General features: G+C 37.0%; 2 protein-coding genes across 2 annotated transcripts; both read left to right on the top strand.

The window, feature by feature from the left end:
* The first annotated feature begins 1,891 nt into the window (after positions 1 to 1,891).
* LOC125188281 (protein ENHANCED DISEASE RESISTANCE 2-like) lies at positions 1,892 to 15,254 on the top strand. The gene is made up of 22 exons (XM_048085054.2): positions 1,892 to 2,296; positions 3,072 to 3,146; positions 3,341 to 3,394; positions 3,756 to 3,821; positions 4,214 to 4,272; positions 4,684 to 4,760; positions 4,918 to 5,040; positions 5,260 to 5,294; positions 5,578 to 5,678; positions 5,747 to 5,842; positions 6,437 to 6,501; positions 7,088 to 7,159; positions 7,570 to 7,740; positions 8,642 to 8,841; positions 8,923 to 8,989; positions 9,120 to 9,292; positions 9,426 to 9,527; positions 13,194 to 13,241; positions 13,726 to 13,869; positions 13,948 to 14,043; positions 14,554 to 14,655; positions 14,949 to 15,254. Exons 1-22 carry the CDS (start codon positions 2,006 to 2,008, stop codon positions 15,039 to 15,041), a joined length of 2,310 nt encoding a protein of 769 aa, XP_047941011.1. The 5' UTR covers positions 1,892 to 2,005; the 3' UTR covers positions 15,042 to 15,254.
* Positions 15,255 to 19,942: 4,688 nt separating this feature from the next.
* MOL1 (Leucine-rich repeat transmembrane protein kinase family protein) lies at positions 19,943 to 23,370 on the top strand. The gene is made up of 2 exons (XM_048086327.2): positions 19,943 to 22,671; positions 22,847 to 23,370. The coding sequence occupies exons 1-2, from the start codon at positions 20,103 to 20,105 to the stop codon at positions 23,146 to 23,148; spliced, it is 2,871 nt and encodes a 956-aa protein (XP_047942284.1). The 5' UTR covers positions 19,943 to 20,102; the 3' UTR covers positions 23,149 to 23,370.
* The last annotated feature ends 657 nt before the right edge of the window (positions 23,371 to 24,027 follow it).

Here is a 24,027-nt window from a genome sequence, read left to right as displayed (position 1 = left end):
GGATGTTAGGCAGCATAGATTGTATGCATTGGGAGTGAAAGAACTGTCCAACTGCCTGGAAAGGGGCCTACACGACCGACTACAAGGGAAAGAATCCCACGATGATCCTCGAGGCCGTAGCTGATTACCGGCTGTGGATCTGGCATGCGTATTTTAGGGTAGCCAGGTCGAACAACGTCCTCAACTCGTCGCCCCTCTTCAACGAGAAGTGTCAGGGCATCGGTCCAGCCGTCTCATTTGTGGCCAACGGCAACCGGCATGATATGGGCTACTACTTGGCAGATGGGATATACCCTAGGTGGCCTGTCTTTGTGAAGACGATTAGGCACGCGGCGGATGACAAGAAGGCCTACTTTGCGGAATGGCAGGAGTCGGCGCGCAAGGACGTGGAACGCGCATTTAGTGTGCTCCAGTCTCGATGGACGGTAATTAAGGGTCCAACGCGTTTGTGGGATGTCAAATGTGTTGCTGATATAATGTACGCCTGCATTATCATGCACAACATGATCGTCGAAGACGAAGGCGTACAACTGACTAGTTGGGCCAATGACGATGAAGCCGGTCCAAGCCACGGAACGGTCACCCCTAGCGTACGACGTGGGGTACCTCACGATCAAGTCGGCCGCCTCCAGGAATATGCCGACATGCGCCAAGTGGATGCTCATATTTAACTCCAAAAGAATATAATTGAAGAGTTGTGGGCACGGAAGACTGCACGTCGATAGTTTTTTTTTCTTTATTATGTAATTTATTTTTTTAAATGAATGTATTTTTTTAATGCAATTAATGAATTTTCCCGTATATGTCTCGTAAATTTAATTCCGTAAATGTAGTTGTTTTGAATTATTTTTATTGCGGCTGGCCTATAGCTGGCCTATTTGAGTAAATGATGACGTGACAGGTGGATTTTTAATGCTGCTGACGTGGCATGGAGAGAGAGTGGCTGACGCCTATTCTTAACGTGGATGATCTAAGCCTTAACAAATCAAAATATAAATTCCCTTAATTAAACAAACATACATGCCTCGAATAACATTTATCAAATAAAGTTTAATTAATCATCTCTGATTATCTGCCCATACAGATAAAAGGTCAGTCACCAACATCATCACCATGAAATAATAAGACACTTTTCTAAGTTGATATTAACGTCCAAATAATATCTCTCATCCTTTTTATTCTTTCGCAGAGTCATAGTATTATGTTTTACTTATTCTTTTATTCAAAATCTATAAACGAGTGTATGCTTTTATAGCTGTCAAGTTGAGGACGCCACGTCGACATATTCATAACGGCAGTAATAGTGGAGTTGTATATAATTAAAAATTGTACGCGTTAAGGACGTGTTTGATGGCATGAAATGAAAGAGACAAGAAAGTGGATGTTTTTGTGGGCTTATTCCCATGTTTGATACTACTGCTTATTTCACAGATTAGTACTGAATTTGAGTTTATTAACTAATAATTGAATAATAATTTGAATTATATAAAAATTACATATGGTTGGATTACCATAGCTAAATCATATTTCTCTTATTTATTAGATGGATTACCAAAGCAGGTTCCGAAGATCCAATTGAGTGTAGTATATCGTAATCGATTTTGATTTCTCTCAATTTCAATTTTATTTAGTTTGATTATTTGGATATAAAAGAAACGAGATACACATTAATCTTGTTTTAAAAAAAGTTACTTATATGACTTAATTTTGAGACATTAGTTAATATTTCATTTATTGACGATTACGCGTGATTAAGATTTTTTCAGTATCGACAAATCCACAGGATTAACTAAATTTGCGTGAAACTATATCTTGGACTCCAAATCTTGACTTAAAATTACATATACCATATTTTCCTTGACATTTATTAATTCGTTAAACCACTTCGGCAATTTCAATTCTGCAGGCTGCTCCATTGTCATTGTCCCTCTCTCTCTCTCTCTCTCTCTCTCTCTCTCTCTCCAGTCTTCGCAGCTACGACTCCTGCGGATCTCGATTCTCGGCAATGGCTTCCAGCCCCGCACTCAACAAGGTCGGAGGCGACGCTACTGTGGCGTCGGAGTCCGTCTCCGAGGAGAATTCGCCGCCGGCGAAAAATTCCGTGAAGCAGAACGGCTACGACACCACTATCAGAAGCCACAGCTCCGGCAGCGGCGACAGGTTTGAGTATTCCGGCTGGGTTTTTCATCTCGGTGTGAATAAAATTGGGCGCGAGTATTGCCACTTCCGCTTTCTCAAAATACGCGGCAAGTATTTGGAGATGTACAAACGCGATCCTCATGACAATCCCGGCACTGTATGTTCCTCTCTCTCTCCGCGTTTCAGTTTCCGTGAGGCGTTTTATTGAAATTTATGTTTTATTCTGAGCTGTGAATATGATAGTATGGATGATCATTACGTTTTCTTAATTCAGTTTCATATTCTTAGATTGGACTGTGGGGTAGCCTTCCTTCTTCTCATCTTTCTAGTAATGATTGGCTTGATGGTTACGCTGGGTGTCTGTTGTCAATACTGATCTTGGACTCATGCATCAATTGGTTACTGTTTTTTACACGTTTTGATCAATAGTAGTATTATTTTCTGTTCGGCTATGCTTTTTGGTTTCTAGTTTTTTCAATTGAGTTACTAAATTGTCTAAAGAAAAAGAGAGGCGCGTCGGAGTGTGAAATCCTCTTTGATTAAGTGTGCTAAAATTGGCACTCGTAAATCTTTCATGCACTTCTTAGCATTGGTTAGCTTGGGGAGGGGGGAATGAAGATGCTCGTTGTTCCCAAAAGATGGATTCACAAAAGAGAACCAACTTGAGTTAGTCTACCCTCATGTTTGGATTGGAGCCACATGTTTTCTTATCCCACGTTGATCTAGGTGGACCTTCTCCAAAACTGAATCTACGAAGGAGGAACTCCTTCCATATTCTTGTGTTGATAATTCATTAAATGGAGTACTACTTATTACTATGTATGCATCATGTCTCTGATGATTCACCTAGAACTTATCTGGTATAGATGAAATTAATTTCTGAAAGCAAGGTCATTTGATATCCAATAACTATGCTCATACAATTGTGGCAGAAACCTATTCGAAGGGGTGTCATAGGACACACACTTATGGTAGAGGAATTGGGTCGACGGAAGGTGAACAATATTGTAAGGCTCTGCAGTTTTCCTTCAATCTTCTTACATTTAAATTATAATTCTCAGATTTTTATATTTTGACTGTTTTGTGTCCTCGTATTTTATTATCCTTGTATTAGCGTATTGTTCAAGTTACTCGTAACTTATATTGCTTAACAATGATAAAAGTTTGGTTTCTCTCTGAATTTTTTTTGCTCATTTTGTAGGATATGTATGCGCTAAGGTTCTACAATCGTTTGGACGAAGAAAAAAAGGGTGAGGTAAGTGATAAAATCATTATATGTGATCTTCTGATAAGCTGAGTGGTTAAGCCTTGTCTGTAGTTTCACTTGCGTTCGCTTTTGATGTGATCATGTAATGCTATCTTGATTTCTAATCGTATATTCAAGTCAGGGTAACTAACCTTATCTATTACTCTCAGTTAACAATGCACTTAACAACTGTGTGAAACTATAGTTTCTGTATCTCTTTTAAATTCATCTCTGAATATAATAAATGCATTTTTATAAAAACCTAAACAATGTCTCCTTATTTAGCCAAAAGTTGTTCTGGCTTTTCCTCTGTTTGATATGACATTTTGTTATGATTGAAGTTACCCAAGTTGATTCTTTTTTGTTGCAGATTGCTTGTACTACAGCTGGTGATGCCCGAAAATGGATGGAAGCATTTGATCACGCTAAACAAGTGGTATAAGAGAAAGTGACAAAATATGGCATTTATTATTTGTTTTTTTCCAAATAAAATATGTTTAGAATTTTCTTTTCTTCATTTGCCATTGATAACCAGATTGGCTTAGTACTTTATGGTTACATTTGTTCAGATAAGAACCTTATGTTCTTTGTATTTGGCTGGAAGTGTGTATAATGTTCTGTTGTTTAAGTTTTTCCTTTGGTTTATTCACATTCACTCGGCCATCTACTCCGCTGAGTAATTTATGCTTCTTTCCCTTTCATTAAGTAACAGACATTATTGATGATATCATTTAAGCTTGACCTCAGATAAGTTTATAACAAAAAACAGAACTGGCTTATATTTCTATCTTTCACTGCTCCAATGGCTCACACTATTTTGAATTGTAGGTAGAATACGAGTTATCAAGAGGTGCTAGTGTGAGAAACAAGCTGAGTATGGAGGATGAGTATGTGTATATCTCGTATTTATATAATTTTACTTCAGTGATAAAATGTTCCCAATTTGCTTTTTTCTTGTGTAAATGTTGCATGTCATTTGTATAATGAGTTACGAGTATCATATTCTGTAGCATATCATATTAGCTCCTTCCCAAGGTGGAGGCATAGAAATTGAAATTTGTACATTTGCTCGCCATTACTCTTTGTTCTTTCAGTAATTCCACAATTTCTCACAGAATATGCTATTTTACATGTGTTTTTGCCATTTTGCTTTGTTAATTTAGAATGGTTACTTTATCTCTATCATAGTTGGGACCATTTTGCTCTGTGACTTTGAATGTGTAATAACTTCTCTTTACATTTAGAGTTGGCAGTGCTCCTACAAACTCTGAGCATTATTTTCTTTATTTTTTTATAAGGATTGACCTGGAGGGTCATCGGCCTAGAGTGCGGCATTATGCTCATGGATTGAAAAAGCTAATAAGGATTGGACAAGGTGAGGTTGCTCTCTGTTATGCACAGTAACTGCTGAGATTTTTTTATTTGCTTATATTATTGTTGGAGATCTGTGTTTTGTGTGTATCTATATAAATATGTATTTTATTATTAATTTGCTTATTGCTACAAAAACTTCTTCAATCTCTTTTTCACAGGGCCAGAAATGCTTGTGCGCAAAGCCTCAAGCTTATCTGGGAATAGTTTGGAGACATATTATGATGCAGATGGTGGCGATGCTGTTGAAGCACATGAATGGAGGTGTGTCCGCACAGTCAATGGTACATTTACAACTTGGTTGGAGTTCTTTTTTTGTACCCCTGTAGGTGATATAATTTTGAACTTGACTTCTGGAAACCATCCAACTCATGAACAAAGATGACCATCTTAGTTAATGACAGCAGGCCACAGGCTCTGATAGGATTCTAATTTTGCATGTATTTTATATTTACAAAAATACCATAGTTTAGCCACTATTGTAACACTACTTTTGGTTTCAGGTGTGAGAATATTTGAAGATGTCGCCAGCTCCACGGTAATTCAGTAATTGAAAAACCTATTACCTGCTTTCACTATTGGGAAAAAAAATTATAAAATGTGTTTTCTCTCAATTATAAACAAATTTTTTTGCTTGAAAGCCAAAAAGGAGAATAATGTTGATGTCGAAAATGATTCGTGATATTGTGTGGTCTTTATTTGCCACTTCTCTCTGTCCTGTGATGTGCGTTGTTTGAATCCAGCAATAAAAATTGTTTGGTTGAAGTTTGATGGAAAAGTTATGATTATGTATTGTAATTTCTCAATGCATTGTTTTATAGAATGGTAAAGGGGTACTGGTCAAAGCGGTTGGTGTTGTAGATGCGAGTGCTGATACCGTGTTTGAAATTGTGTTAAATACTGATCGACAAAGGAGATACGAGTAAGTGTGTCAGATTTTGTTTTGTGCCTGCTTTTCCAATTAAATTCAATTTGATGGTTCTTTCACAGGTGGGATGCTTTGACTGGTGACTTGGAGTTGATTGATTCTATAAATGGACACTATGATGTTGTGTATGGGACTTTCGATCCACGTTATCTAACTTGGTGAGTGATTCTAGTTAATCAGATTCATGGTTTATCATTTTCTCTTCTGGTGCTAACTGCTAAATGATTTGAAGATGAACAATGGCACAATTAAAGTTTTAGTCTTTCTATTTTAAGTTAGTGTAAAGTTAGTTATCAAAGATTTCTATTTTTTGCAGCTCCCAAGTCCCATGTATTGTTCAATTATTATTTGGGACATAGTAGATTGGATTGGGAGTTGGGATGGAGGGCTACTTTTACTCATTAAAATTAAAATGTACCTATCTTTCCTAATTAAAATGATCTCTTTGTAAACTGTAACGCGACTCTCTTGGTTTTATAATTGGCACCAACCTGCACCTTTGTCAGTAATCAGACCATAGGCTTGACATTATCTTTGAGGTTCTGGTTTTTGTAAGTTGATCTCATAGTTGCATTTTGTGCATGTGACAGCCTTGGGCTCATTATTCAATAGTCCTTGGGCTCATTATTCAATAGTTACATTCCTTTTCTCTTCTATTGATGTTCGATTCTGCAATGATAAAAGGATTTGTCTCTTTGCTCCTTATGGTTATATTTTTTTTCCTGCCAATTGAAAGATGTTACTATATGCAGGTGGCAGTCAAAGAGGGACTTTGTCTTTTCAAGGCAATGGTTTCGCGGACAAGATGGAAAATACAGTAAGTATCTGTATTCTGCTTCCCTTTGCCAATATTTAGAAGTTTAACTCATTCTGTTTCTCATGTGTCTGTACATTAATAATCCATCTTGTGTCTTGGACAAAATACAAAGATAAAGAGTTAATAACTTAATATTTTGTCAAAATTACTAAATTATAATGTAGTAGTATATCAAATTGATTATTGTGATATTCTTGATTTGGCATTTGAGTGGTGAGATTGTTCATCCTTAACTTATTTGATCACATGCAATTCACCAGTATTTGTATAGAGCTCACTGTTACATCATTTTAACAGAAAATATAATACTCGTGGCCCAGCCCTTTGAGCTTTTCGTCGGTCCATTTATTCTAGATAGCTGAAACAGACTATATATGTGTTTTCTTCTGCTTTACTGTTTGTGTAGTTTAAGATTTAATAGTTCTGTGAAAATATTGTGGATTAGTAATTTTCTGATTGTGATGCCTATAAAATGAATTGTTTCCTGATGCAAATAGTAAGGTAAACATTCAGATCAAGTTTCTAGATTGAGGTCTAAAACTGACAGTTTTGTGATTGACAATATGATGCACATCTATTGGTGCAGCAATCCTGCAGTTTCCTTCTATACACAAGAATCGGCCTCCAAGATCCGGCTACGAACGCACAAAAATTAACCGTAAGAAAATTTTCTGCTGAACAGAAGCATTTTGTTTGAATGTGCATTTCCCACGTTAACTTGAAGTACAAATTACAGTACATTTTTCCAAAAAAAAATGCTATTAAAATTTTTATTAAAGTTGCTCTTAAGGAGATACTCTATACTTTTAAATCCAATTTTACTCTCACCATCTTATAATCTGCCTTTACAAGCACATTAATGGGCCTAAATCCTTTCTTGGCTCATCCTCATTGGTTTTAGCATACATGAATTACATATTCTATTATTAGTTTATGTATTTTGTACATTCTCATTGTTCTTCTTGCCATAATGCTTGTCGAGTATTTGTAACTCACCGGTATTTTATATTTTAAGTTTATAAAACATAAATAATTCTTGACTCTTTTCTCTAACCTTTTTCCATGTAGCTTCCACATGGGAGATGAGTGATTTAAGCACATCTTCTTCAGCAAATGGTGCAAGATGTCTCATCACACAAACACTAGAAATAAACCCCAAAGGTTGGTTCAAGTGGAGGAATAAGCACTGTCCGAAGTTTGAAAAGACTGTTCCTTATGCGTTACTAAGTCAAGTATCAGGTTTGTAATACTTTGAAGTCTAGTCGACAAAGCTGGGAAGTATCTATTTTCCAAATGTGCAAGAAACAATGTGCTTAAACATTAATGAAGCATTCCTTTTATTCAGAATAGTACATAAACAAAAAATCATGATATCTAACTATCAAAGTTTAAATTTATTAATCAATTGACGTAGTTTAGTGTCTATTTTTTATTCTTTATATGCTTATTAAGGGAAAAACTATATCTTCCTTAATTATGCAAACTTTGATCAGTTGAATTTTTTTCTTCTAGCTCTATGATGTTATCCTAAACAAGTAAACATAAATTCACATGCCATTATATCGAGAAGTTTCCTTCAATGGAATTTTATTAGATTATAAGAAATTGGCCTGTCTAGATTTTTCATGAGAAATAGCATTATCATTATAATAGAACCTTTTCACTTGAACTTTAATGTATTTACTCTTTTTAAGAATTCTTAGTTGTTAGCTTTTTTTAGGCTTCCGAATCGTTTTTTTATAGCATTGTTTCTGCTAGGTATTATTACTCTTATTTTTTTTATCTACTTTAGAAGTTATGTTTCTTTTATGTGCTTCATGTTACATCACTTAGGGTATGACATGACTGATAGTGACAGATGCAACACTGCTCAGCAGCTATTCACTTGATTTTTATAGATTGTAATGCAATTCTAATCTAGTAAACTTCCATTATATGACAGTTAACAGTTTGCCTTTTTGTCTTCATAAAATGTACAAATGGTCTCCAAACTGCTGAATAGAGCCTTGTACTTAACTGTGGCAGGCTATTTTTTTTAAGCACGTAATATGCATATTCATGTTTCTTTTTCCTTTTCCTCCTCAAGTGATTTGGGTGTCAAGTAATTCCTTTTTCTGTGATGTTATCATGATTTGTTTAGGTCTAAAGGAATATATTGGCGCAAACCCAGCACTTGCATCAGTGTTCTCCACCACAATAGTTCATTCCAAATCATCTGATCTTTCTGGATCCAACAGTGAATTTGAGGATGCAGAAGGAGCGGATGAGTTCTATGATGCAACTGATGATTCATCCTCTGATGACGACGACGACGAGAACGACAACAAAGAAGTCAATAAGGTTTAGTTTGTTCAATGGCAGTAAAAACTTGATGTCGCTCTCACAAACTTCACAAATTCTTTGTTTTTTGTTTTATGTCAGGACATGAAGACTAAACTGAGGAACATATCCTGGGCCATAGCAGGTCTATCAGCAAAAAGGGCTTCAGGTGTTTTTCTACACGAAATCTCATTGACGATCTACTACTTTTTATTTAATATGTTACCACCATTAATAGGTTATTATGCACTAGTCATTCACACTATTCTGCAAAGTATTAATTTTATCATCTGGTACAGGGCAAGAATCAAGTGTGTTGAATACACTTGTATCTCCGATTAATCTCGATTCAGATGAGTTTCATGGGACCATGAGGAGAGCGAAGGATGAACTTGACAAGAATTGCTGGTCATCTCCTGATGGTTCTGGATTCATGATCAGGGGGAAGACATACTTGAAAGATGGCATGAAGGTAGACAGCTTATTACAAGGACAGCTTCTAGTAGTGTTTTCCTTTTCATGGTTATTTTATTTGATCCATACTCGTTCAATAATTATGGCCGTTTCATTTTTCAAATGTTTTGTGTTGCCCTGACGCCCTTTAGGTGAAGGGGGGAGAACCTCTTCTCAAGCTAGTAGCAGTTGACTGGTTCAAGGTGGAAAATTGTGCCTCAAAAGTTGCACTGCATCCTAAAAGCCTGGCCCAGGTAATGCTTAGTGTATGATGTCACAAAACTCCAACTGATAAAAAACTCACTGCCGAATACTTCTACTTATGGGTATCTCAGTTCATAATCCGTGCTTAGAAATTAGAATTATAAACTTGGGAGCTTTAGTTGTCACTACTTCAGATAAAAATGTAAAACCTTAAAATGTGTCGATTCATAGTTATATGTAACACTTTCAAGTAAATCTTGTTGTCTGTCTGAATCTTGTGTCAAGTCAGCTATTTCCCAATTGAAGAAGCTGTTAGTCCTAAAGATGAGTGCTGTGTATTGAAACTATGGGGTTTGCGTATCATGATCTGATAAACACAATCCTCTGAATCAACCCTGGTGAGAATCTTATGAGAGAGAGGGACAGATGAAGGGTATATAATCATCTGTTCCAAAAAGGTTAACATTCTACGGGAAATAGATTTTCTGATTCTTCAACTGTCCAAAAAAAGTGTTACTATTATTCTATTAATAATAATGAGAGCACTTCTTCACCTGTCACACAGATAGCATGATACGGATAGTCTAGCCAAGTGGGTGCCAGCAGGATAGCTCCACAAATCTAGCTGATTGGTTAGTTTGTTCAAGCTAACTGATGGAGAAGATATGGGGAGAAGAAATAGGCAATCTTGTTAAGCTTGTTATTTTGATTTGTTTAGTTGCATTAATCGTCTATAAATATTAGATTCTTAGGAGATAGAAATCTTGGAGAGATCAGTTTATTGGATGAGTTTTTCTCGTAGGCCTCCTTCGTGAGGATTAGGCCTCTGCGGAGGATTTCACTTTCCTGTTTTGCTATTCAGTTTCTTTCAATAAAGTCGAGCATTTCTAATTCCAACTTCTATTTTACTCTCTATGGTATTCTGTCCAGTAGTTAGTGTGAGAAATCTGTTTGACAGCCTTTACTCCTAACAATTGGTGCGGAGTAAAGGCTGTCAAACAGATTTCTCACACTAACTACTGGACAGAATACCGTACAGAATACCGTAGAGAGTAAAATAGAAGTTGGAATTAGAAATGCTCGACTTTATTGAAAGAAACTGAATAGCAAAACAGGAAAGTAGTGAAATCCTCCGCAGAGGCCTAATCCTCACGAAGGAGGCCTACGAGAAAAACTCGTCCAATAAACTGATCTCTCCAAGATGATTTCTATCTCCTAAGAATCTAATATTTATAGACGATTAATGCAACTAAACAAATCAAAATAACAAGATTGCCTATTTCTTCTCCCCATATCTTCTCCATCAGTTAGCTTGAACAAACTAACCAATCAGCTAGATTTGTGGAGCTATCCTGCTGGCACCCACTTGGCTAGACTATCCGTATCAACTGCCTCACTCTCGAAACAACCTTGCCCTCAAGGTTGAGCTCAAAATCGAAACACAACACTTTCTCGGTGGAGGTTCAAACTCATGCTTCCCGTTAGTAGCCAGAGCATCAAACCATTGAAGATGACGCACTATATGAAGGAATTGCAGCATGACTAGATAGGAGAAAGGAGCGCCAACTGCTGCATATGGGAAGCCCGGAAAGGAAACCATCGTCTGCATAGATTGGTGGCTAGCAGCGGAAACTAAACAACGCAGCAAGGAAGAGAATGGAGGTTGAAACTGCAGAATGTAAGGGTTGGAGGTGGACAACAGCGGTGCTGTCACTGGTGCTAGTGTAGGTGTAGTTGCTGGTGTAGATAGACTAGGAGGAGATGGTAGAGGCACCAAAACTGGAGGTGGAATGGGTTGTTGTGCTGCCAAAGGTGTGCACGTTTGCTGTATAGGTAGGGGTTATTGGATGGTGTGTAGAGTATTCTCCTTAGTGTTTTAGGCGGACTAGAGGACAACAACGGTGCTGTCACCGTTGCTAGTAGAGGTGGACAGGTAGGAGATGGTAGAGGCACCAGAACTGGAGGTGGAATGGGCTGTTGAACTGCCAAGAGCAGGGGCACTGTATTGATCGCTTTAATGTCGATATCAGTGTGGATTGCAGACGGGGTAATAGCTGGTATCTCCTGGCGAACAGCAACGCTCTTGGGTTTCCATGCTTCTGAATCACCAAAACATTTCATCATTTCCTGCACAAACCGGTCCCAAGATAGAGTGGGAATTCGTCGCGTAAGGAGTTGGATCCATGGTACGGCAGGGCCTGCCAAGGCTTCCATGGCAACACTCACGCGATTCTCCGGTGGAATTTTAGACACCAGGAAGTACTGTTCAGCCCGCGCGAGCCACGCGATCGCATCGGAGCCGTCGAATGTGGGGATTGTGATTGGTGGTGTGCCACCTGAAATTTTCATGTTGGAGCCGTGCCCGTTAGACGAAACTTTAGGGAACGAACTAGTAGTGCTGTTCGGATTCCCGTAAAAGAAAGCAGCCCGCATTTCTGCCCTGAACCTCTCGAGTTGAGACCCCAGCGCCGATACACTTTCGTCCATTTTCAGGCATTGAATTTTCAATTCATTGACCACAATGGCCAACGTCTTCGTCCTCTTCTCCAGATTGCCGACAACCTTCTCCAAACCATCTAAACGGGTGTCTGTGGTACGCGGAGGCACCATCGTTCACCGCACCAATTGTTAGGAGTAAAGGCTGTCAAACAGATTTCTCACACTAACTACTGGACAGAATACCATAGAGAGTAAAATAGAAGTTGGAATTAGAAATGCTCGACTTTATTGAAAGAAACTGAATAGCAAAACAGGAAAGTGAAATCCTCCGCAGAGGCCTAATCCTCACGAAGGAGGCCTACGAGAAAAACTCGTCCAATAAACTGATCTCTCCAAAATGATTTCTATCTCCTAATAATCTAATATTTATAGACGATTAATGCAGCTAAACAAATCAAAATAACAAGCTTAACAAGATTGCCTATTTCTTCTCCCCATATCTTCTCCATCAGTTAGCTTGAACAAACTAACCAATCAGCTAGATTTGTGGAGCTATCCTGCTGGCACCCACTTGGCTAGACTATCCGTATCATAGCATGCCACAATTAAATTCTCAAAGCACGTAGGATCTTAATAGTTACTTACTATAAGTTATAACACATGAATTTAAAAATGTAAAATATATTTTCTGTTCCCCACCCCCCGTTCAAGACGTCTAAAAGTGGACCATTTCTCCATCAATTTGAATAATTTTCTCTAAATCCCCCTGTTGAAAACCTATAAAGTTTTGTGTAATAACGTCACTGTCAGACGTATTTAAAGGTTATAGCATGAAAGTAAACATAACTTTCACAAAAGTAAGTGTGTTATGACAAACTAGAATAAGAGGGTTCAGGTCCACCGTGCCGCGGCCTTTAAAAAATTTATGTTTATTTGCCCATAAAAAAAGAGGGTTTAGGAATAATGCATGTTCATGATGTCCATTATTATGGGGTTTTTTTTTGTTGTATCTGTACTCTCTTACCATGTCACGGTGCCAATATTGGAGTCTTTGCCAGGAAGTTACTGGTCTAATGAAGTGTTATGTTTCTCTGCGTTTGCTCTGATGTCATGGATTGTTATTCTTCTCTCTGTTTGCTCTGATGTCATGAAGTCTTATCATTTCTATCGGTTTGCTCTTCCAGTGATCATAATATTGCTCTATGTCCCTTAATATAACATTTTTCTTCTTTTTTTACAATAAAAATAAATTTTTCTAATGTCATTTCTAATTGCAGAGTGCGGCAGGGAAAAAGCTTCCATTCATCTTCATTATCAATCTTGAGGTGTGTCTATGTGGCTACTGTAGCCTCCCCTTTCAAAGTGTTATAAGTTTTTTAGATATGTTCTATATATCAATCTGGGAGGTTATACTTAATATTCTCAAGAAGTCTTTCTGTTTTGTTTTTACTCTCTTTTGGTTTTAACGTCTAGAAACAAGAATTCATATTTAAAAAGGGCCAAATTACCAAGAGAGCGACTATTTTTTGCTTAAAGTTTAAATGTGAAGTGATTAACTTGATGGAAATCAAACGAAGTTATGTTTGACTACCTGATTAAATAATCAGCTCTGAAACAACGTGTTTTAGAGTTGAAGAAAGCGTAAATATCTTCTTTGTTCTTGGAATATTCGAGTCCAGAGCATTTCAGACCAGGAAACTTTATAATGGTCTAACTTACTATACTTTATTCTATTGTCCTTTTTCTAGGAATATTTGAATTCAGAGCATTTCAAATGAGAAGTTTATAAACTGTTTTTAACTGTATCAGGTGCCTGCTAGACCGAACTATAGTCTTGTTCTCTATTATGCTGCAGACAGGCCTGTAATCAAGAGCTCACTATTGGGAAAATTTATTGATGGCACTGACATGTATCGTGATTCAAGATTCAAACTTATTCCAAGCATTACTGAGGTAGCAATCTTTTCGTCTCTCAACTGTAGGTAACTTCTATAGCTCTAGGCTCACAATTCTTATTGCTGTTTACCACAGGGGTACTGGATGGTAAAACGTGCTGTCGGAACCAAAGCTTGCATTCTTGGAAAAGCAGTCACGTGCAATTACCTTAGACAAGACAACTTTCTCGAGGTTAAATCCTAGTTTTAATTGTTCCGCAATCAGTTTGGCGTGTGGATCTCTGTGTAGATTTCTCTGCTTACGTTTGCTGTGTGGGTTCTCAAATGAGTACCTAATTGAGAATGAATGCTTAAAATAATGTAAAACACATGGCATGCCTGTTGGAAAATAGACGTTGCCACTTTGATTTGTCTGATGTCAGTCTAGCATATGGTTGCATGCACATTTATTCTTTTTTAACTTCCCTTATGGGGTGTTCGGTTGCCAAGATTAAATCTCATGATTAAAGATGTATCATGTTTGGTTCATAAGATTAAACTCTACAACTTAATCCTAGATGGATAGTCATGATAATTAGTCATAGCCTCCCCCCTCCAACTAAAATAATCCCACAACTTAATCCTAGATGGATAGTCTCATGATACTTAGTCATGGCAACCGAACGCCACCTTAGTATAAAGCTGGTGGAGATCTTTGGCTCTCTCATGGATTGGAGTATGAATTTATACTTTTTTGCTGCAGATTGATGTGGATATTGGTTCATCGTCTGTAGCCAGGGGCGTAATCAGTCTCGTTCTTGGATATGTTACAAGCCTTGTCGTTGATCTTGCCATAGTTATCGAGGTGTGTATATTATTTTCTTCACCTGATCCTGATGCTTTATCATTTCTATTAAATTAATATGCAATTCAGTCAATAACAATGTTAGATGTGTTTCTTCGGAGAAATGCAATCTAACTTCTAAACTCTTATCACCATGGTTTTTTTCTTCTTCTGTACATTGAAGAGCTTATGTCTGATAAATTTAGACATTAGGATTTTATTTATAACTGGCATAATCTCTCCACAATTATCCCCAGTTATTGATTTTCTATTGAACATGCATATTAATTGTGACGTTTTCCCTATCATTCCAGGCAAAAGAAGAGGCAGAACTGCCCGAATTCATTCTTGGAACTGTTAGGCTAAACCGTGTACAGCTTGATACTGCTGTCGACTTAGATCAGTGACCGGTTAATGAAACCAATCTTTGTTGCCGACATGATTCATTTGTTACAGCAGGTCTGCTTATGAATGTATAGAGACAACGTCCAAAGTTTACATATTTTTTTCATGAGACAGCACTATCTCTATCTACTTTGATTTCAAACATTTGGTGTATAGTGCACATTTTTTTTGTTTACAAGGTAATGTGATGTTTTAAAACAAGCAGTTGAAGCTGATTTTGGTGTTCTTCTTCAAAGGTTTATTCATTACTAGTATAATAGTATGCCAAGTCAGCTTGCGTGCACACACACAGCAGGTCGACTTCACAATGGTGTGGTCCATAAAGAAATTTTCTTTGATGGGCCAATGATTTGTAAAGAGAAGTGATTGGGTATTGTTTGATACTAATAAAGAATTACAGTGAGGTTGCTTTTGAATTTGAATGGGTAATTGGAGTGTGGTTAGATTTGCATGATTTTTCTTTAATTTTTATTTAGGCGGTGGAATATTGAATCGAGATTCATAGTACTTGCCATTCACTCTTACAAAGACACCGATTTTATTCTTAACAAGTACTACTATGTTTAACAATCAGCCAGTAATATTCAAATAATCTTAACATTTTAAATATTCCATATATTCGAATCATCATGTAATTCGGATTTTTATGGACCATTTTTTCTTCCAGATAAACAGGATGAATCCATTAATATTGTTTTCATTAATAAATATTATCATACCAATCAAAATGAATTGGCTACATCGCAAACGATCTTCTTTTTCTGTTCTTTTTGACCAATTTGGTTGATCTATATAGACTATTTGTTCAATTATATATGTTTATTGATTTTAATATATGTTAGTGGAGCTAGTAAAAAGTACATTTTCAGGTAATAATTGCATTAAAGAATTTAAATATTGCATTTAATTTGTCTACTATTTAGCTCTTTTTCCCTCGTCATTACATCCACTAGCAAGGGTACTATTATGACCATTATCATACGTGTGTAATTAAGGAAGATTATAAATTAATCTATGATTGACTGTTGATTTTCTTGCTTCATGATTGAGTATATGTCTCATTTGTTTCTGTGCCACTACATAATTTCCTATATTAGCGGCATCCGTAAAGACCAATTTGCCCCCCTATGTCTCCAATTTGGCAACTCATTATCTTCAACGGCACTCTATAGCACACTGTGGTCAGGTTTTTTTTTTCTTTTCAAAATGTTATATTTTCTTAAAAACACTTCATTAACTATTTATTTTGTATTTATTTTACTGTTTTAGATTTATTAAATAAAAAATCAATTGATTCAGTTCCATGCACGAACAGGATAATAATGGCACGACTACTATTGCTAAAATAAGATGAAACATAGGAATTCAGTTTCTGTGTTCCTTTCTCTATCGACATGAACGTAAATAGTAGCATTGGGTTGGGTTGGGTTGTTTTTTGTTTCTAACCTTACTAATTTATGAAGAAATGGAACACAATGATCACAGCTATTTAATCTATAGGATATTTAATCAAAACGAATATGTTTATGGTATTACCCATTTGACAGTCAATAAAAACGACACTTACCTCATGCTTTTGGTTCGTTAAAAGTCGTGTCATCAGTCCTTATTTGAGAGTGGATTTCGTTTTCAATTTTACAAATCCCGAATGCATGCACTTTAAATTTTAATCTAAGATTTCTACTACAGTTACGCTGAAACTGATTTTTTAAAAATAATAGTACTAGATTCATATGTCTAAGAAATCATTTTCTTGTTGGGGGTGCTTGAGCTAAATCGAGCTTCGCCTCGAACATTTATGGGGGATTTTAATTAAAATATGTATTCAGGGTAGTTTAAATTAATCAGAGTAACGGAGCCAAATTTTGATATATTTGAGCTAAAATTATACCAACACATGCTAATTTCTTAAATTTCAAATTAATCTTGGTCTCGTAAGCTTAATTGTATGGTTTGAATTGGGGTTGGACTTTCACGATTAGAGCGTCACTTGCCCATACTAAATGGAACCGAACCTTGGAATTTACGGTCCAGTTCGAACCCAATGCGTTGGCGGAGGCGGACGTGAGGATGAGGCATGGTCTTAGACAAGAACGGGGCCAGGAATTCTATATGTGTGAGGCAAAAATATACATAATAAAGACATTTTAATGAATTAAGAAGGAGCATAAATAAGGATATTTAAAAAAAATAAAAAAATCTAAACTTAATTATTAAAAGAAGTATAAATTAATTTTTTTAGGTAGAGCATTTGCCCCTTGTGGAGGCCATGTACTTCGTCTTAGACCGTTTTGGAGGTGGGAGATTGGGTGCAAGCTATGGTCCGACCCGGGCATGGAATCACACTATAACGCCCAATTTTTTAAGCTTTTATTTTATTTAACAATTTGATTTTTATTCATTTTTCATCTATAAATACAATTTTAAACCATCACAATTTGTTAGAGCCACTCAATTTGAAGAAGTTCTACATTGACATGAAGAAGTTCTACATTGACACGCTTATGTTCGTGAATAACAATTTCATGGCCATCTCCTGCAACATCTCATCAAGAAATTTAGTCATAGCTCATCCAAGGTATTTTAATTTGAAGTTAATACTATCACTATTAATGTTATTTTAAACATTTAAATTATACGATTTTCAAGATTTAATTAGTACTATAAATTTAATTATTCATTTTCATCTAACAGACAAATGCAATCGAAAAACATTTTAAAAGAAGAAATAAAAATAAGTCCTACTACTACATCCATCCACCAAAATTTGTCCAATTTTTTCATTTCCATTCGTCCCTCAAAATTTGTCCATTTCACTTTTACCATTTTTGGTAGTGGACCTCATATTCCACTCACTCATTCCTATTCGCATTTTATTATAAAACTAATATATAAGTAGGACACACAATCCACTAACTTTTTAACTCACTTTTCATTACATTTTTTAAAACTTGTGTCGGGTCAAAGTGAGATAAATTTTGGTGAACGGATTAGCATGAGTTTAAAGTTGTTGTGATATGTATGGTGATTTAATTTGAAATTGAATTGATTTGCTAAGTGCTAACTAACAACTAGTTTTCCTCGTGATTACTATATTGAGAAATTTAATAACCAACTTTAGGAAAGCTGCATTTAGTTGAAATGCTATAGAAATTTGTGCTGAAAAAGCTGGTGTGCTGATTTGGGATTAGATTAATGCAACAACTCTGACATCTTTTAAAAAGAAAACTTTGTCATTACTAGCTCCATTATTTTCTAGATGTTTTGAGGTATGAGATTTTCATGGAGTTTTCCCAGAATTAACGTGGGATTTTGGCAGCTTCTCTAAACTGTCCTTTTTTATAATCATAAAAAACCTTAGAAGACGCAAATGAGTTTCTCTAAAAATGAAAATTTAGTTGGGAGTTGGGACTTAATTTAATATCAAGGCTTCTGGCTAAAGTGGTCATCAATTTTTTCATTGCAAAAATTCAAAGTATGGAAATTTCATGAATTATTCGAAAATCCAAAAACAAAACTATCTCAAAAATAAAGATGGGGACAATGAAACAAATATGCAAGTTCACGAGGGTACCACCGGGAAACCTTGTGAACAAATTTATTGTCTAATAAATATTTGCAGAAGCTTTCTTGAATTGCTTCTGAAATCTGAACACACTTGTCTTAATGTATTCCATGCCAAACCCACACCAATTTACTATGCCATGCACATTCAACAACAAAATAGGGAAAAAGAAGAGAAATTGCTTGAATTTTTTTATTTTTGACCAAATTGCATAGGATTGTAATTATAGAGTATATATCATTGATAAATTTATGAACGCACATATTTTTTAGGACGACACACTATAACGGAAAGAAAAGCGAGTGTCCATAAATATTGATTGTGACAATGCACTTGAATTAAAGAAGCAAATGTCCACATCTTAAAAAAATCCAACATTCATCTTAAACACTAAACTTACAAGTAGTAACTAGACATTTTGAATAACTTCGTACTTTGCCCATTTGACTAAATACAGTTTAACGACATTGATTTTAAAAAGATAAACTATACCAAAATCGAGGTTTAAATTAAGTACATCATACTCGTTGAGTTTTGGGAAATTAAATTACGTTATTGACTTTAAAGTTTCTGAAAATTAAAACCCGGTCCCTGAATTTGTAACTTTTTCTCGCTAATATCCGTAATAATGAGAAACTTTTGTTTTTTTTTTCCTTCGGTGTCATAGTATAAAAATGGAAAAGAATCAATGTATAAAAGTTATAGATATAAAAGTAAGAAACTTGAAATGACAAAAGAGGAGTGAAAAATAAAGTGGGATGGGGCTACACAATACTATGAAATTGTGTGAAATTAATAGTTTAGTTTGGTGAAGATCATTGCATGTATCATGTATGTATGGTAGCCATTATTGAAGACTCAAGCTTTTGTATTTTCTCAAGGCTTCAAAGGCACAAAAGCTATAAAGCAACTAGAAAGATGACTTCTTTTATCATTATATTCTTCTTTTTTACCCATCCACTGCTGCTCTCTTTCAATTTCATCACCAGTTTCCCTAATCCCACCGTTTTCTACTAATTATATGGCTTTTTCATTGGCCCTTGATGCTATAATCAAGAATTGAGGGGTTGATTGTCAAATAAATCACCACTTTTGACCATTCTACAGTTTCAGAAATCACAAGAATCTGATGGAATTTTTGGCCATTGTTAAAAATAAATAAAAATGACAAGAAGAAAAGAAAAGGAGATGCCTCTGAGATAAGAAGAATGCACATTCATTATTTGATAATGCCAAACAAGGATCTGATTAATTAACAACACCCTCTGGCCCCACTTGCTCCAAAAAGCAATCCAATTATCTTTTGATTTCAACTAATCAATCTTACTGTGCTTGTTTCTCTCTCACTCCATCTCCATCAATCCTTCTTTCTTGTTTCTCCAGTCCCCATGCACTTGCATTCTCACACACACTCTCATGATACTAATATAAGGCGACACACCCCACAGCCTCTCTCCCCCTCTCTCTCACTACACCATCTTTCTTCTGCAAATGAGAGATGCAAGTTCCAATGGAGATTCTCCACCTAATTCTGCTAACTCCATTGATGTTGTTGATGCAGCCACTTCTTGCAGAAGATGATCCCCTCTCCTACGCCCTCTTAAACTTAAAATACGAGATTCTTGATCACTCCAACACCTTGAGTGACTGGTCTCTCCCCTCTCAACCCCACCCCTCCCCCCAAATCCACGCCTGCTCATGGACCGGCGTCAAATGCAACCACAACTCCACCAAAATCACAGCTTTAGACCTCTCGATGAAGAATCTTGGCGGCTCCCTCTCCGGAAAGCAGTTCAATCTCTTCGTCGATCTCGTCGATCTCAACCTCAGCCACAACTCCTTCTCAGGCAAACTCCCACCTGGGATCTTCCACCTCAAAGGCCTCACATCATTAGACATAAGCAGGAACAATTTCTCTGGTGTTTTCCCACCTGGGATTTCTAATCTTACCAATCTTGTTGTTCTTGATGCCTTCAGCAACAGCTTCTCTGGGGCCCTCCCCCGAGATGTTGCAAGCCTTGATTCCCTCGAAATCTTGAATTTTGCAGGGAGTTATTTCAGTGGGCCGATACCATCAGAGTATGGATCCTTCAAATCGATCCAATTCATTCATTTGGCTGGGAATTTTCTCAATGGAAACATACCTCCTGAGCTGGGGAAGCTCAAGACGGTTTCTCATATGGAGATTGGTTACAACTTATATGAAGGGGGGATTCCGTGGCAGTTTGGGAATATGAGTGAGCTCACCTATCTTGACATTGCAGATTGCAAGCTCTCAGGCCCCATCCCATCCCAACTCAGCAACCTCACCAAGCTTGAATCCCTTTTCCTCTTTAGGAATATGTTGAGTGGTAAGATTGCATGGGAGCTCAGCAGAATCTGGAACCTCAAAAGCTTGGATCTTTCAGATAATATGCTCTCTGGGCCGATCCCAGACAGTTTTTCTGAGCTGAAAAACCTCAAATTGCTGAGCTTGATGTATAATGAGATGTCTGGCTCTGTCCCTGATGGCATTGCTAAGCTTCCACAGCTTGATACTCTCCTAATATGGAGCAATTACTTCACTGGCTCACTGCCTGAGGATTTAGGCAGGTTTTCCAAGCTGCAACATGTCGATGTTTCAACTAATTTGTTTGTGGGAAACATTCCTGCTGGTATCTGTGCTGGAGGGGAGCTGGCGAAGCTGATTCTGTTTACGAATAATTTCACCGGAGGGCTGTCTCCATCTCTCTCAAATTGTTCGTCTCTGGTTCGCCTACGACTTGAAGACAACCGGTTTTCAGGTGAAATCTCTCTGCATTTTGGGAATTTTCCTGATGTTTCATATGTGGACTTGTCAACGAATTTGTTTGTAGGAGGTCTTCCATCTGATATTGATCAAGCTTTAAAGCTTGAGTATTTCAATGCGTCTGGTAATCCACATCTAGGCGGCGTAGTTCCAATGAATTTATGGTCATTGCCTAATTTGCAGAACTTTTCCATGGTTTCCTGTGGTGTGTCTGGGAATATCCCTCCATTTGAAGGGTGTAAATCTGTTGTTGTAATTGAATTGGGAATGAATAATTTATCTGGAAATGTTCAAGAAAGTGTGTCTAATTGTAAGCAGCTTGTGGTTATGGATTTAGCTAGTAATAATTTGAGTGGCTCAATACCTATGGAGCTTGCTACTCTCCCTGCTCTCACCATATTAGACCTTTCACACAATGCTTTAACTGGCTCCATCCCAGCCAAATTTGGGGTCTCTTCGAGTTTGAGGCTTCTTAACGTGTCCTATAATGATATCTCGGGTGCAATCCCTTCTAACAACACGTTCAAGATGATGGACGAGAGCGCGTTTGTTGGCAATCCGAAGCTCTGTGGGGCGCCCCTGAGACCATGCCCTAGTGGGAATGGGATCTCGAACGGGCTCCAGCTTGGGAGCAGGAGAGCTCAGAAGCTGGCTTGGGTTCTCATATTATGTGCAGTGACTGCTTTGTTCATCATGGCTGCAGTTTTCGGGATAGTTTACTTGAGAAGAGGGAGTAAAGGGCAGTGGAAAGTGGTTGCTTTTGATGGGCTTCCTCAGTTCACAGCAAATGATGTTTTGAGGAGCTTTAACTGTGTTGAAGCCACGGCTTTGCCAGACTCAATCTGCAAAGTGGTTCTGCCCACGGGGATCACTGTCTCAGCTAAGAAGATCGAGTGGGAGGCGAAGGAGATGAAGGAGATGTTGCAGTTTTTGACTAGGATTGGTGATACTAGGCATGCGAATTTGACAAGATTGCTTGGTATTTGCTACAACAATCAGCTTGCTTATTTGTTGTATGACTATATGCCTAATGGAAACCTAGCCGAGAAGATTGGGATGAGCAGAGATTGGGAGGCCAAGTGCAGGATTATTCATGGAGTTGCAAAGGCTTTGTGCTTCCTTCATCATGACTGCTTTCCTGCTATCCCGCATGGGAATCTCAAGGCGAGGAACGTGCTTCTTGATGAAAACATGGAGCCCCGTTTGTCCGAGTTTGGACTCAGTTCAATAGTTGAATCAGTAGAAAATCCCCTACCGGCAAAGATTAGAAAAGAGACAGGTATATATATGACTTTTTTTCTGCAATAAAATGCAGCATTTCTTATGCACTTTAGTTGCTTATATAGTTCTATAAAATACACTTTTGCTGGTTGTTTATTTATTTCATATCTGTTGCAATGTTCTTATTTTAGGATTGTTAATACTTTGTGTGTGTAAACGTGTTTGTAATGTAGGTGGTTTCATAACATCGATAAGGGACGAACTGGACATGGATGTGTACAACTTCGGGGAGCTGATTCTCGAGGTCTTAACAAATGGGAAAGTGGGGAATGCATCACAGAGCCTTCAAAGGGAGGATCTGATGACGCTAGTTGGAGATGACAACGGCATTGCTCCCTCCTCACCGTTGCACGAGGCAATGAAGTCGGTCGTTGAGGTTGCGCTTCTCTGCACGAGGAGTATCCCATCTCATAGGCCTACTATGCAAGATGCAATCAAGCTCTTGCCAGGGCCAAAAACCAGAGGGCGTCACTAGGTTTCGCCATTTTCAGTTTTCGACTTGTAAATAGAGTTGATTTCTGCTGTTTTTGGCTGTGTTGATAAGTGCTACTTCTGGTTGTGTCAAATAACATATTGCTGTTGTAAGGTAGAGAATCTAAGGGTTTTCTTTTTAGTTTGTAAAATTTTTGGCTGTTTTTTTGGTGTTCAATTTTTGATGGATTGTCTTATGTGAGGTGAGGAATGATGATTTTCTGCAGTGTCTTGATGCCGCATAATGTGATCTAAATGTGTGATATATGACATACAAATGCAACACTATGTTCATATAGTGAAATTATTCACAATTGATATTAAAAATGTTTTTCACTTCTTTTCATTTTTTCACTCGGTTTCTTGATCAGTGTCATGTAGTGTGAAAATACATTGGAGTTTCTTTATTGTGAGAAATAATTTTTTGTGATTCATTTGATATTTATCATATGTTTCACTCAATATTGTTTAACGACAACTGTATTCTTTTGCAAACCAATAGATAAAAAAATCAAATACATGATCCTAGGGCTTATCGTTTTGATTTTTGAATATGATATGGTTGTGCACATCATGCGAAAATATTTATTTTTTGGATAGCAAAAACGTACTACTATCACACGTATCCCAATATAAAAACGAAAAAAAAAAGTGACATATTTGTGCGGATGCCACGAGTGAAAAATAAAATAAAAATGGAGTGATTGGAGAAGAACAGAAATAAAGTGTGAAAACTGAAAATGGATAGACAGAAGAAATAGTACCGCAAAGTGACAGTGGTATTATTGTGTACGTGAGAATCAATCTAAGTATATTGTTGCAGCATGTGATCCAACCATAAAATAATTGATTCAAATTACAGAATTTACAATTTTGATTTATT

The sequence above is a fragment of the Salvia hispanica genome, chromosome 5 (genome assembly GCF_029641045.1).
Source record: "Salvia hispanica isolate PSC_SH4W2 chromosome 5, Shi_PSC_v1, whole genome shotgun sequence".
Lineage (NCBI taxonomy): Eukaryota > Viridiplantae > Streptophyta > Magnoliopsida > Lamiales > Lamiaceae > Salvia > Salvia hispanica.
Note: the sequence above shows the minus strand (reverse complement) of the source record. Positions and strands in the feature narration are given on the sequence as shown.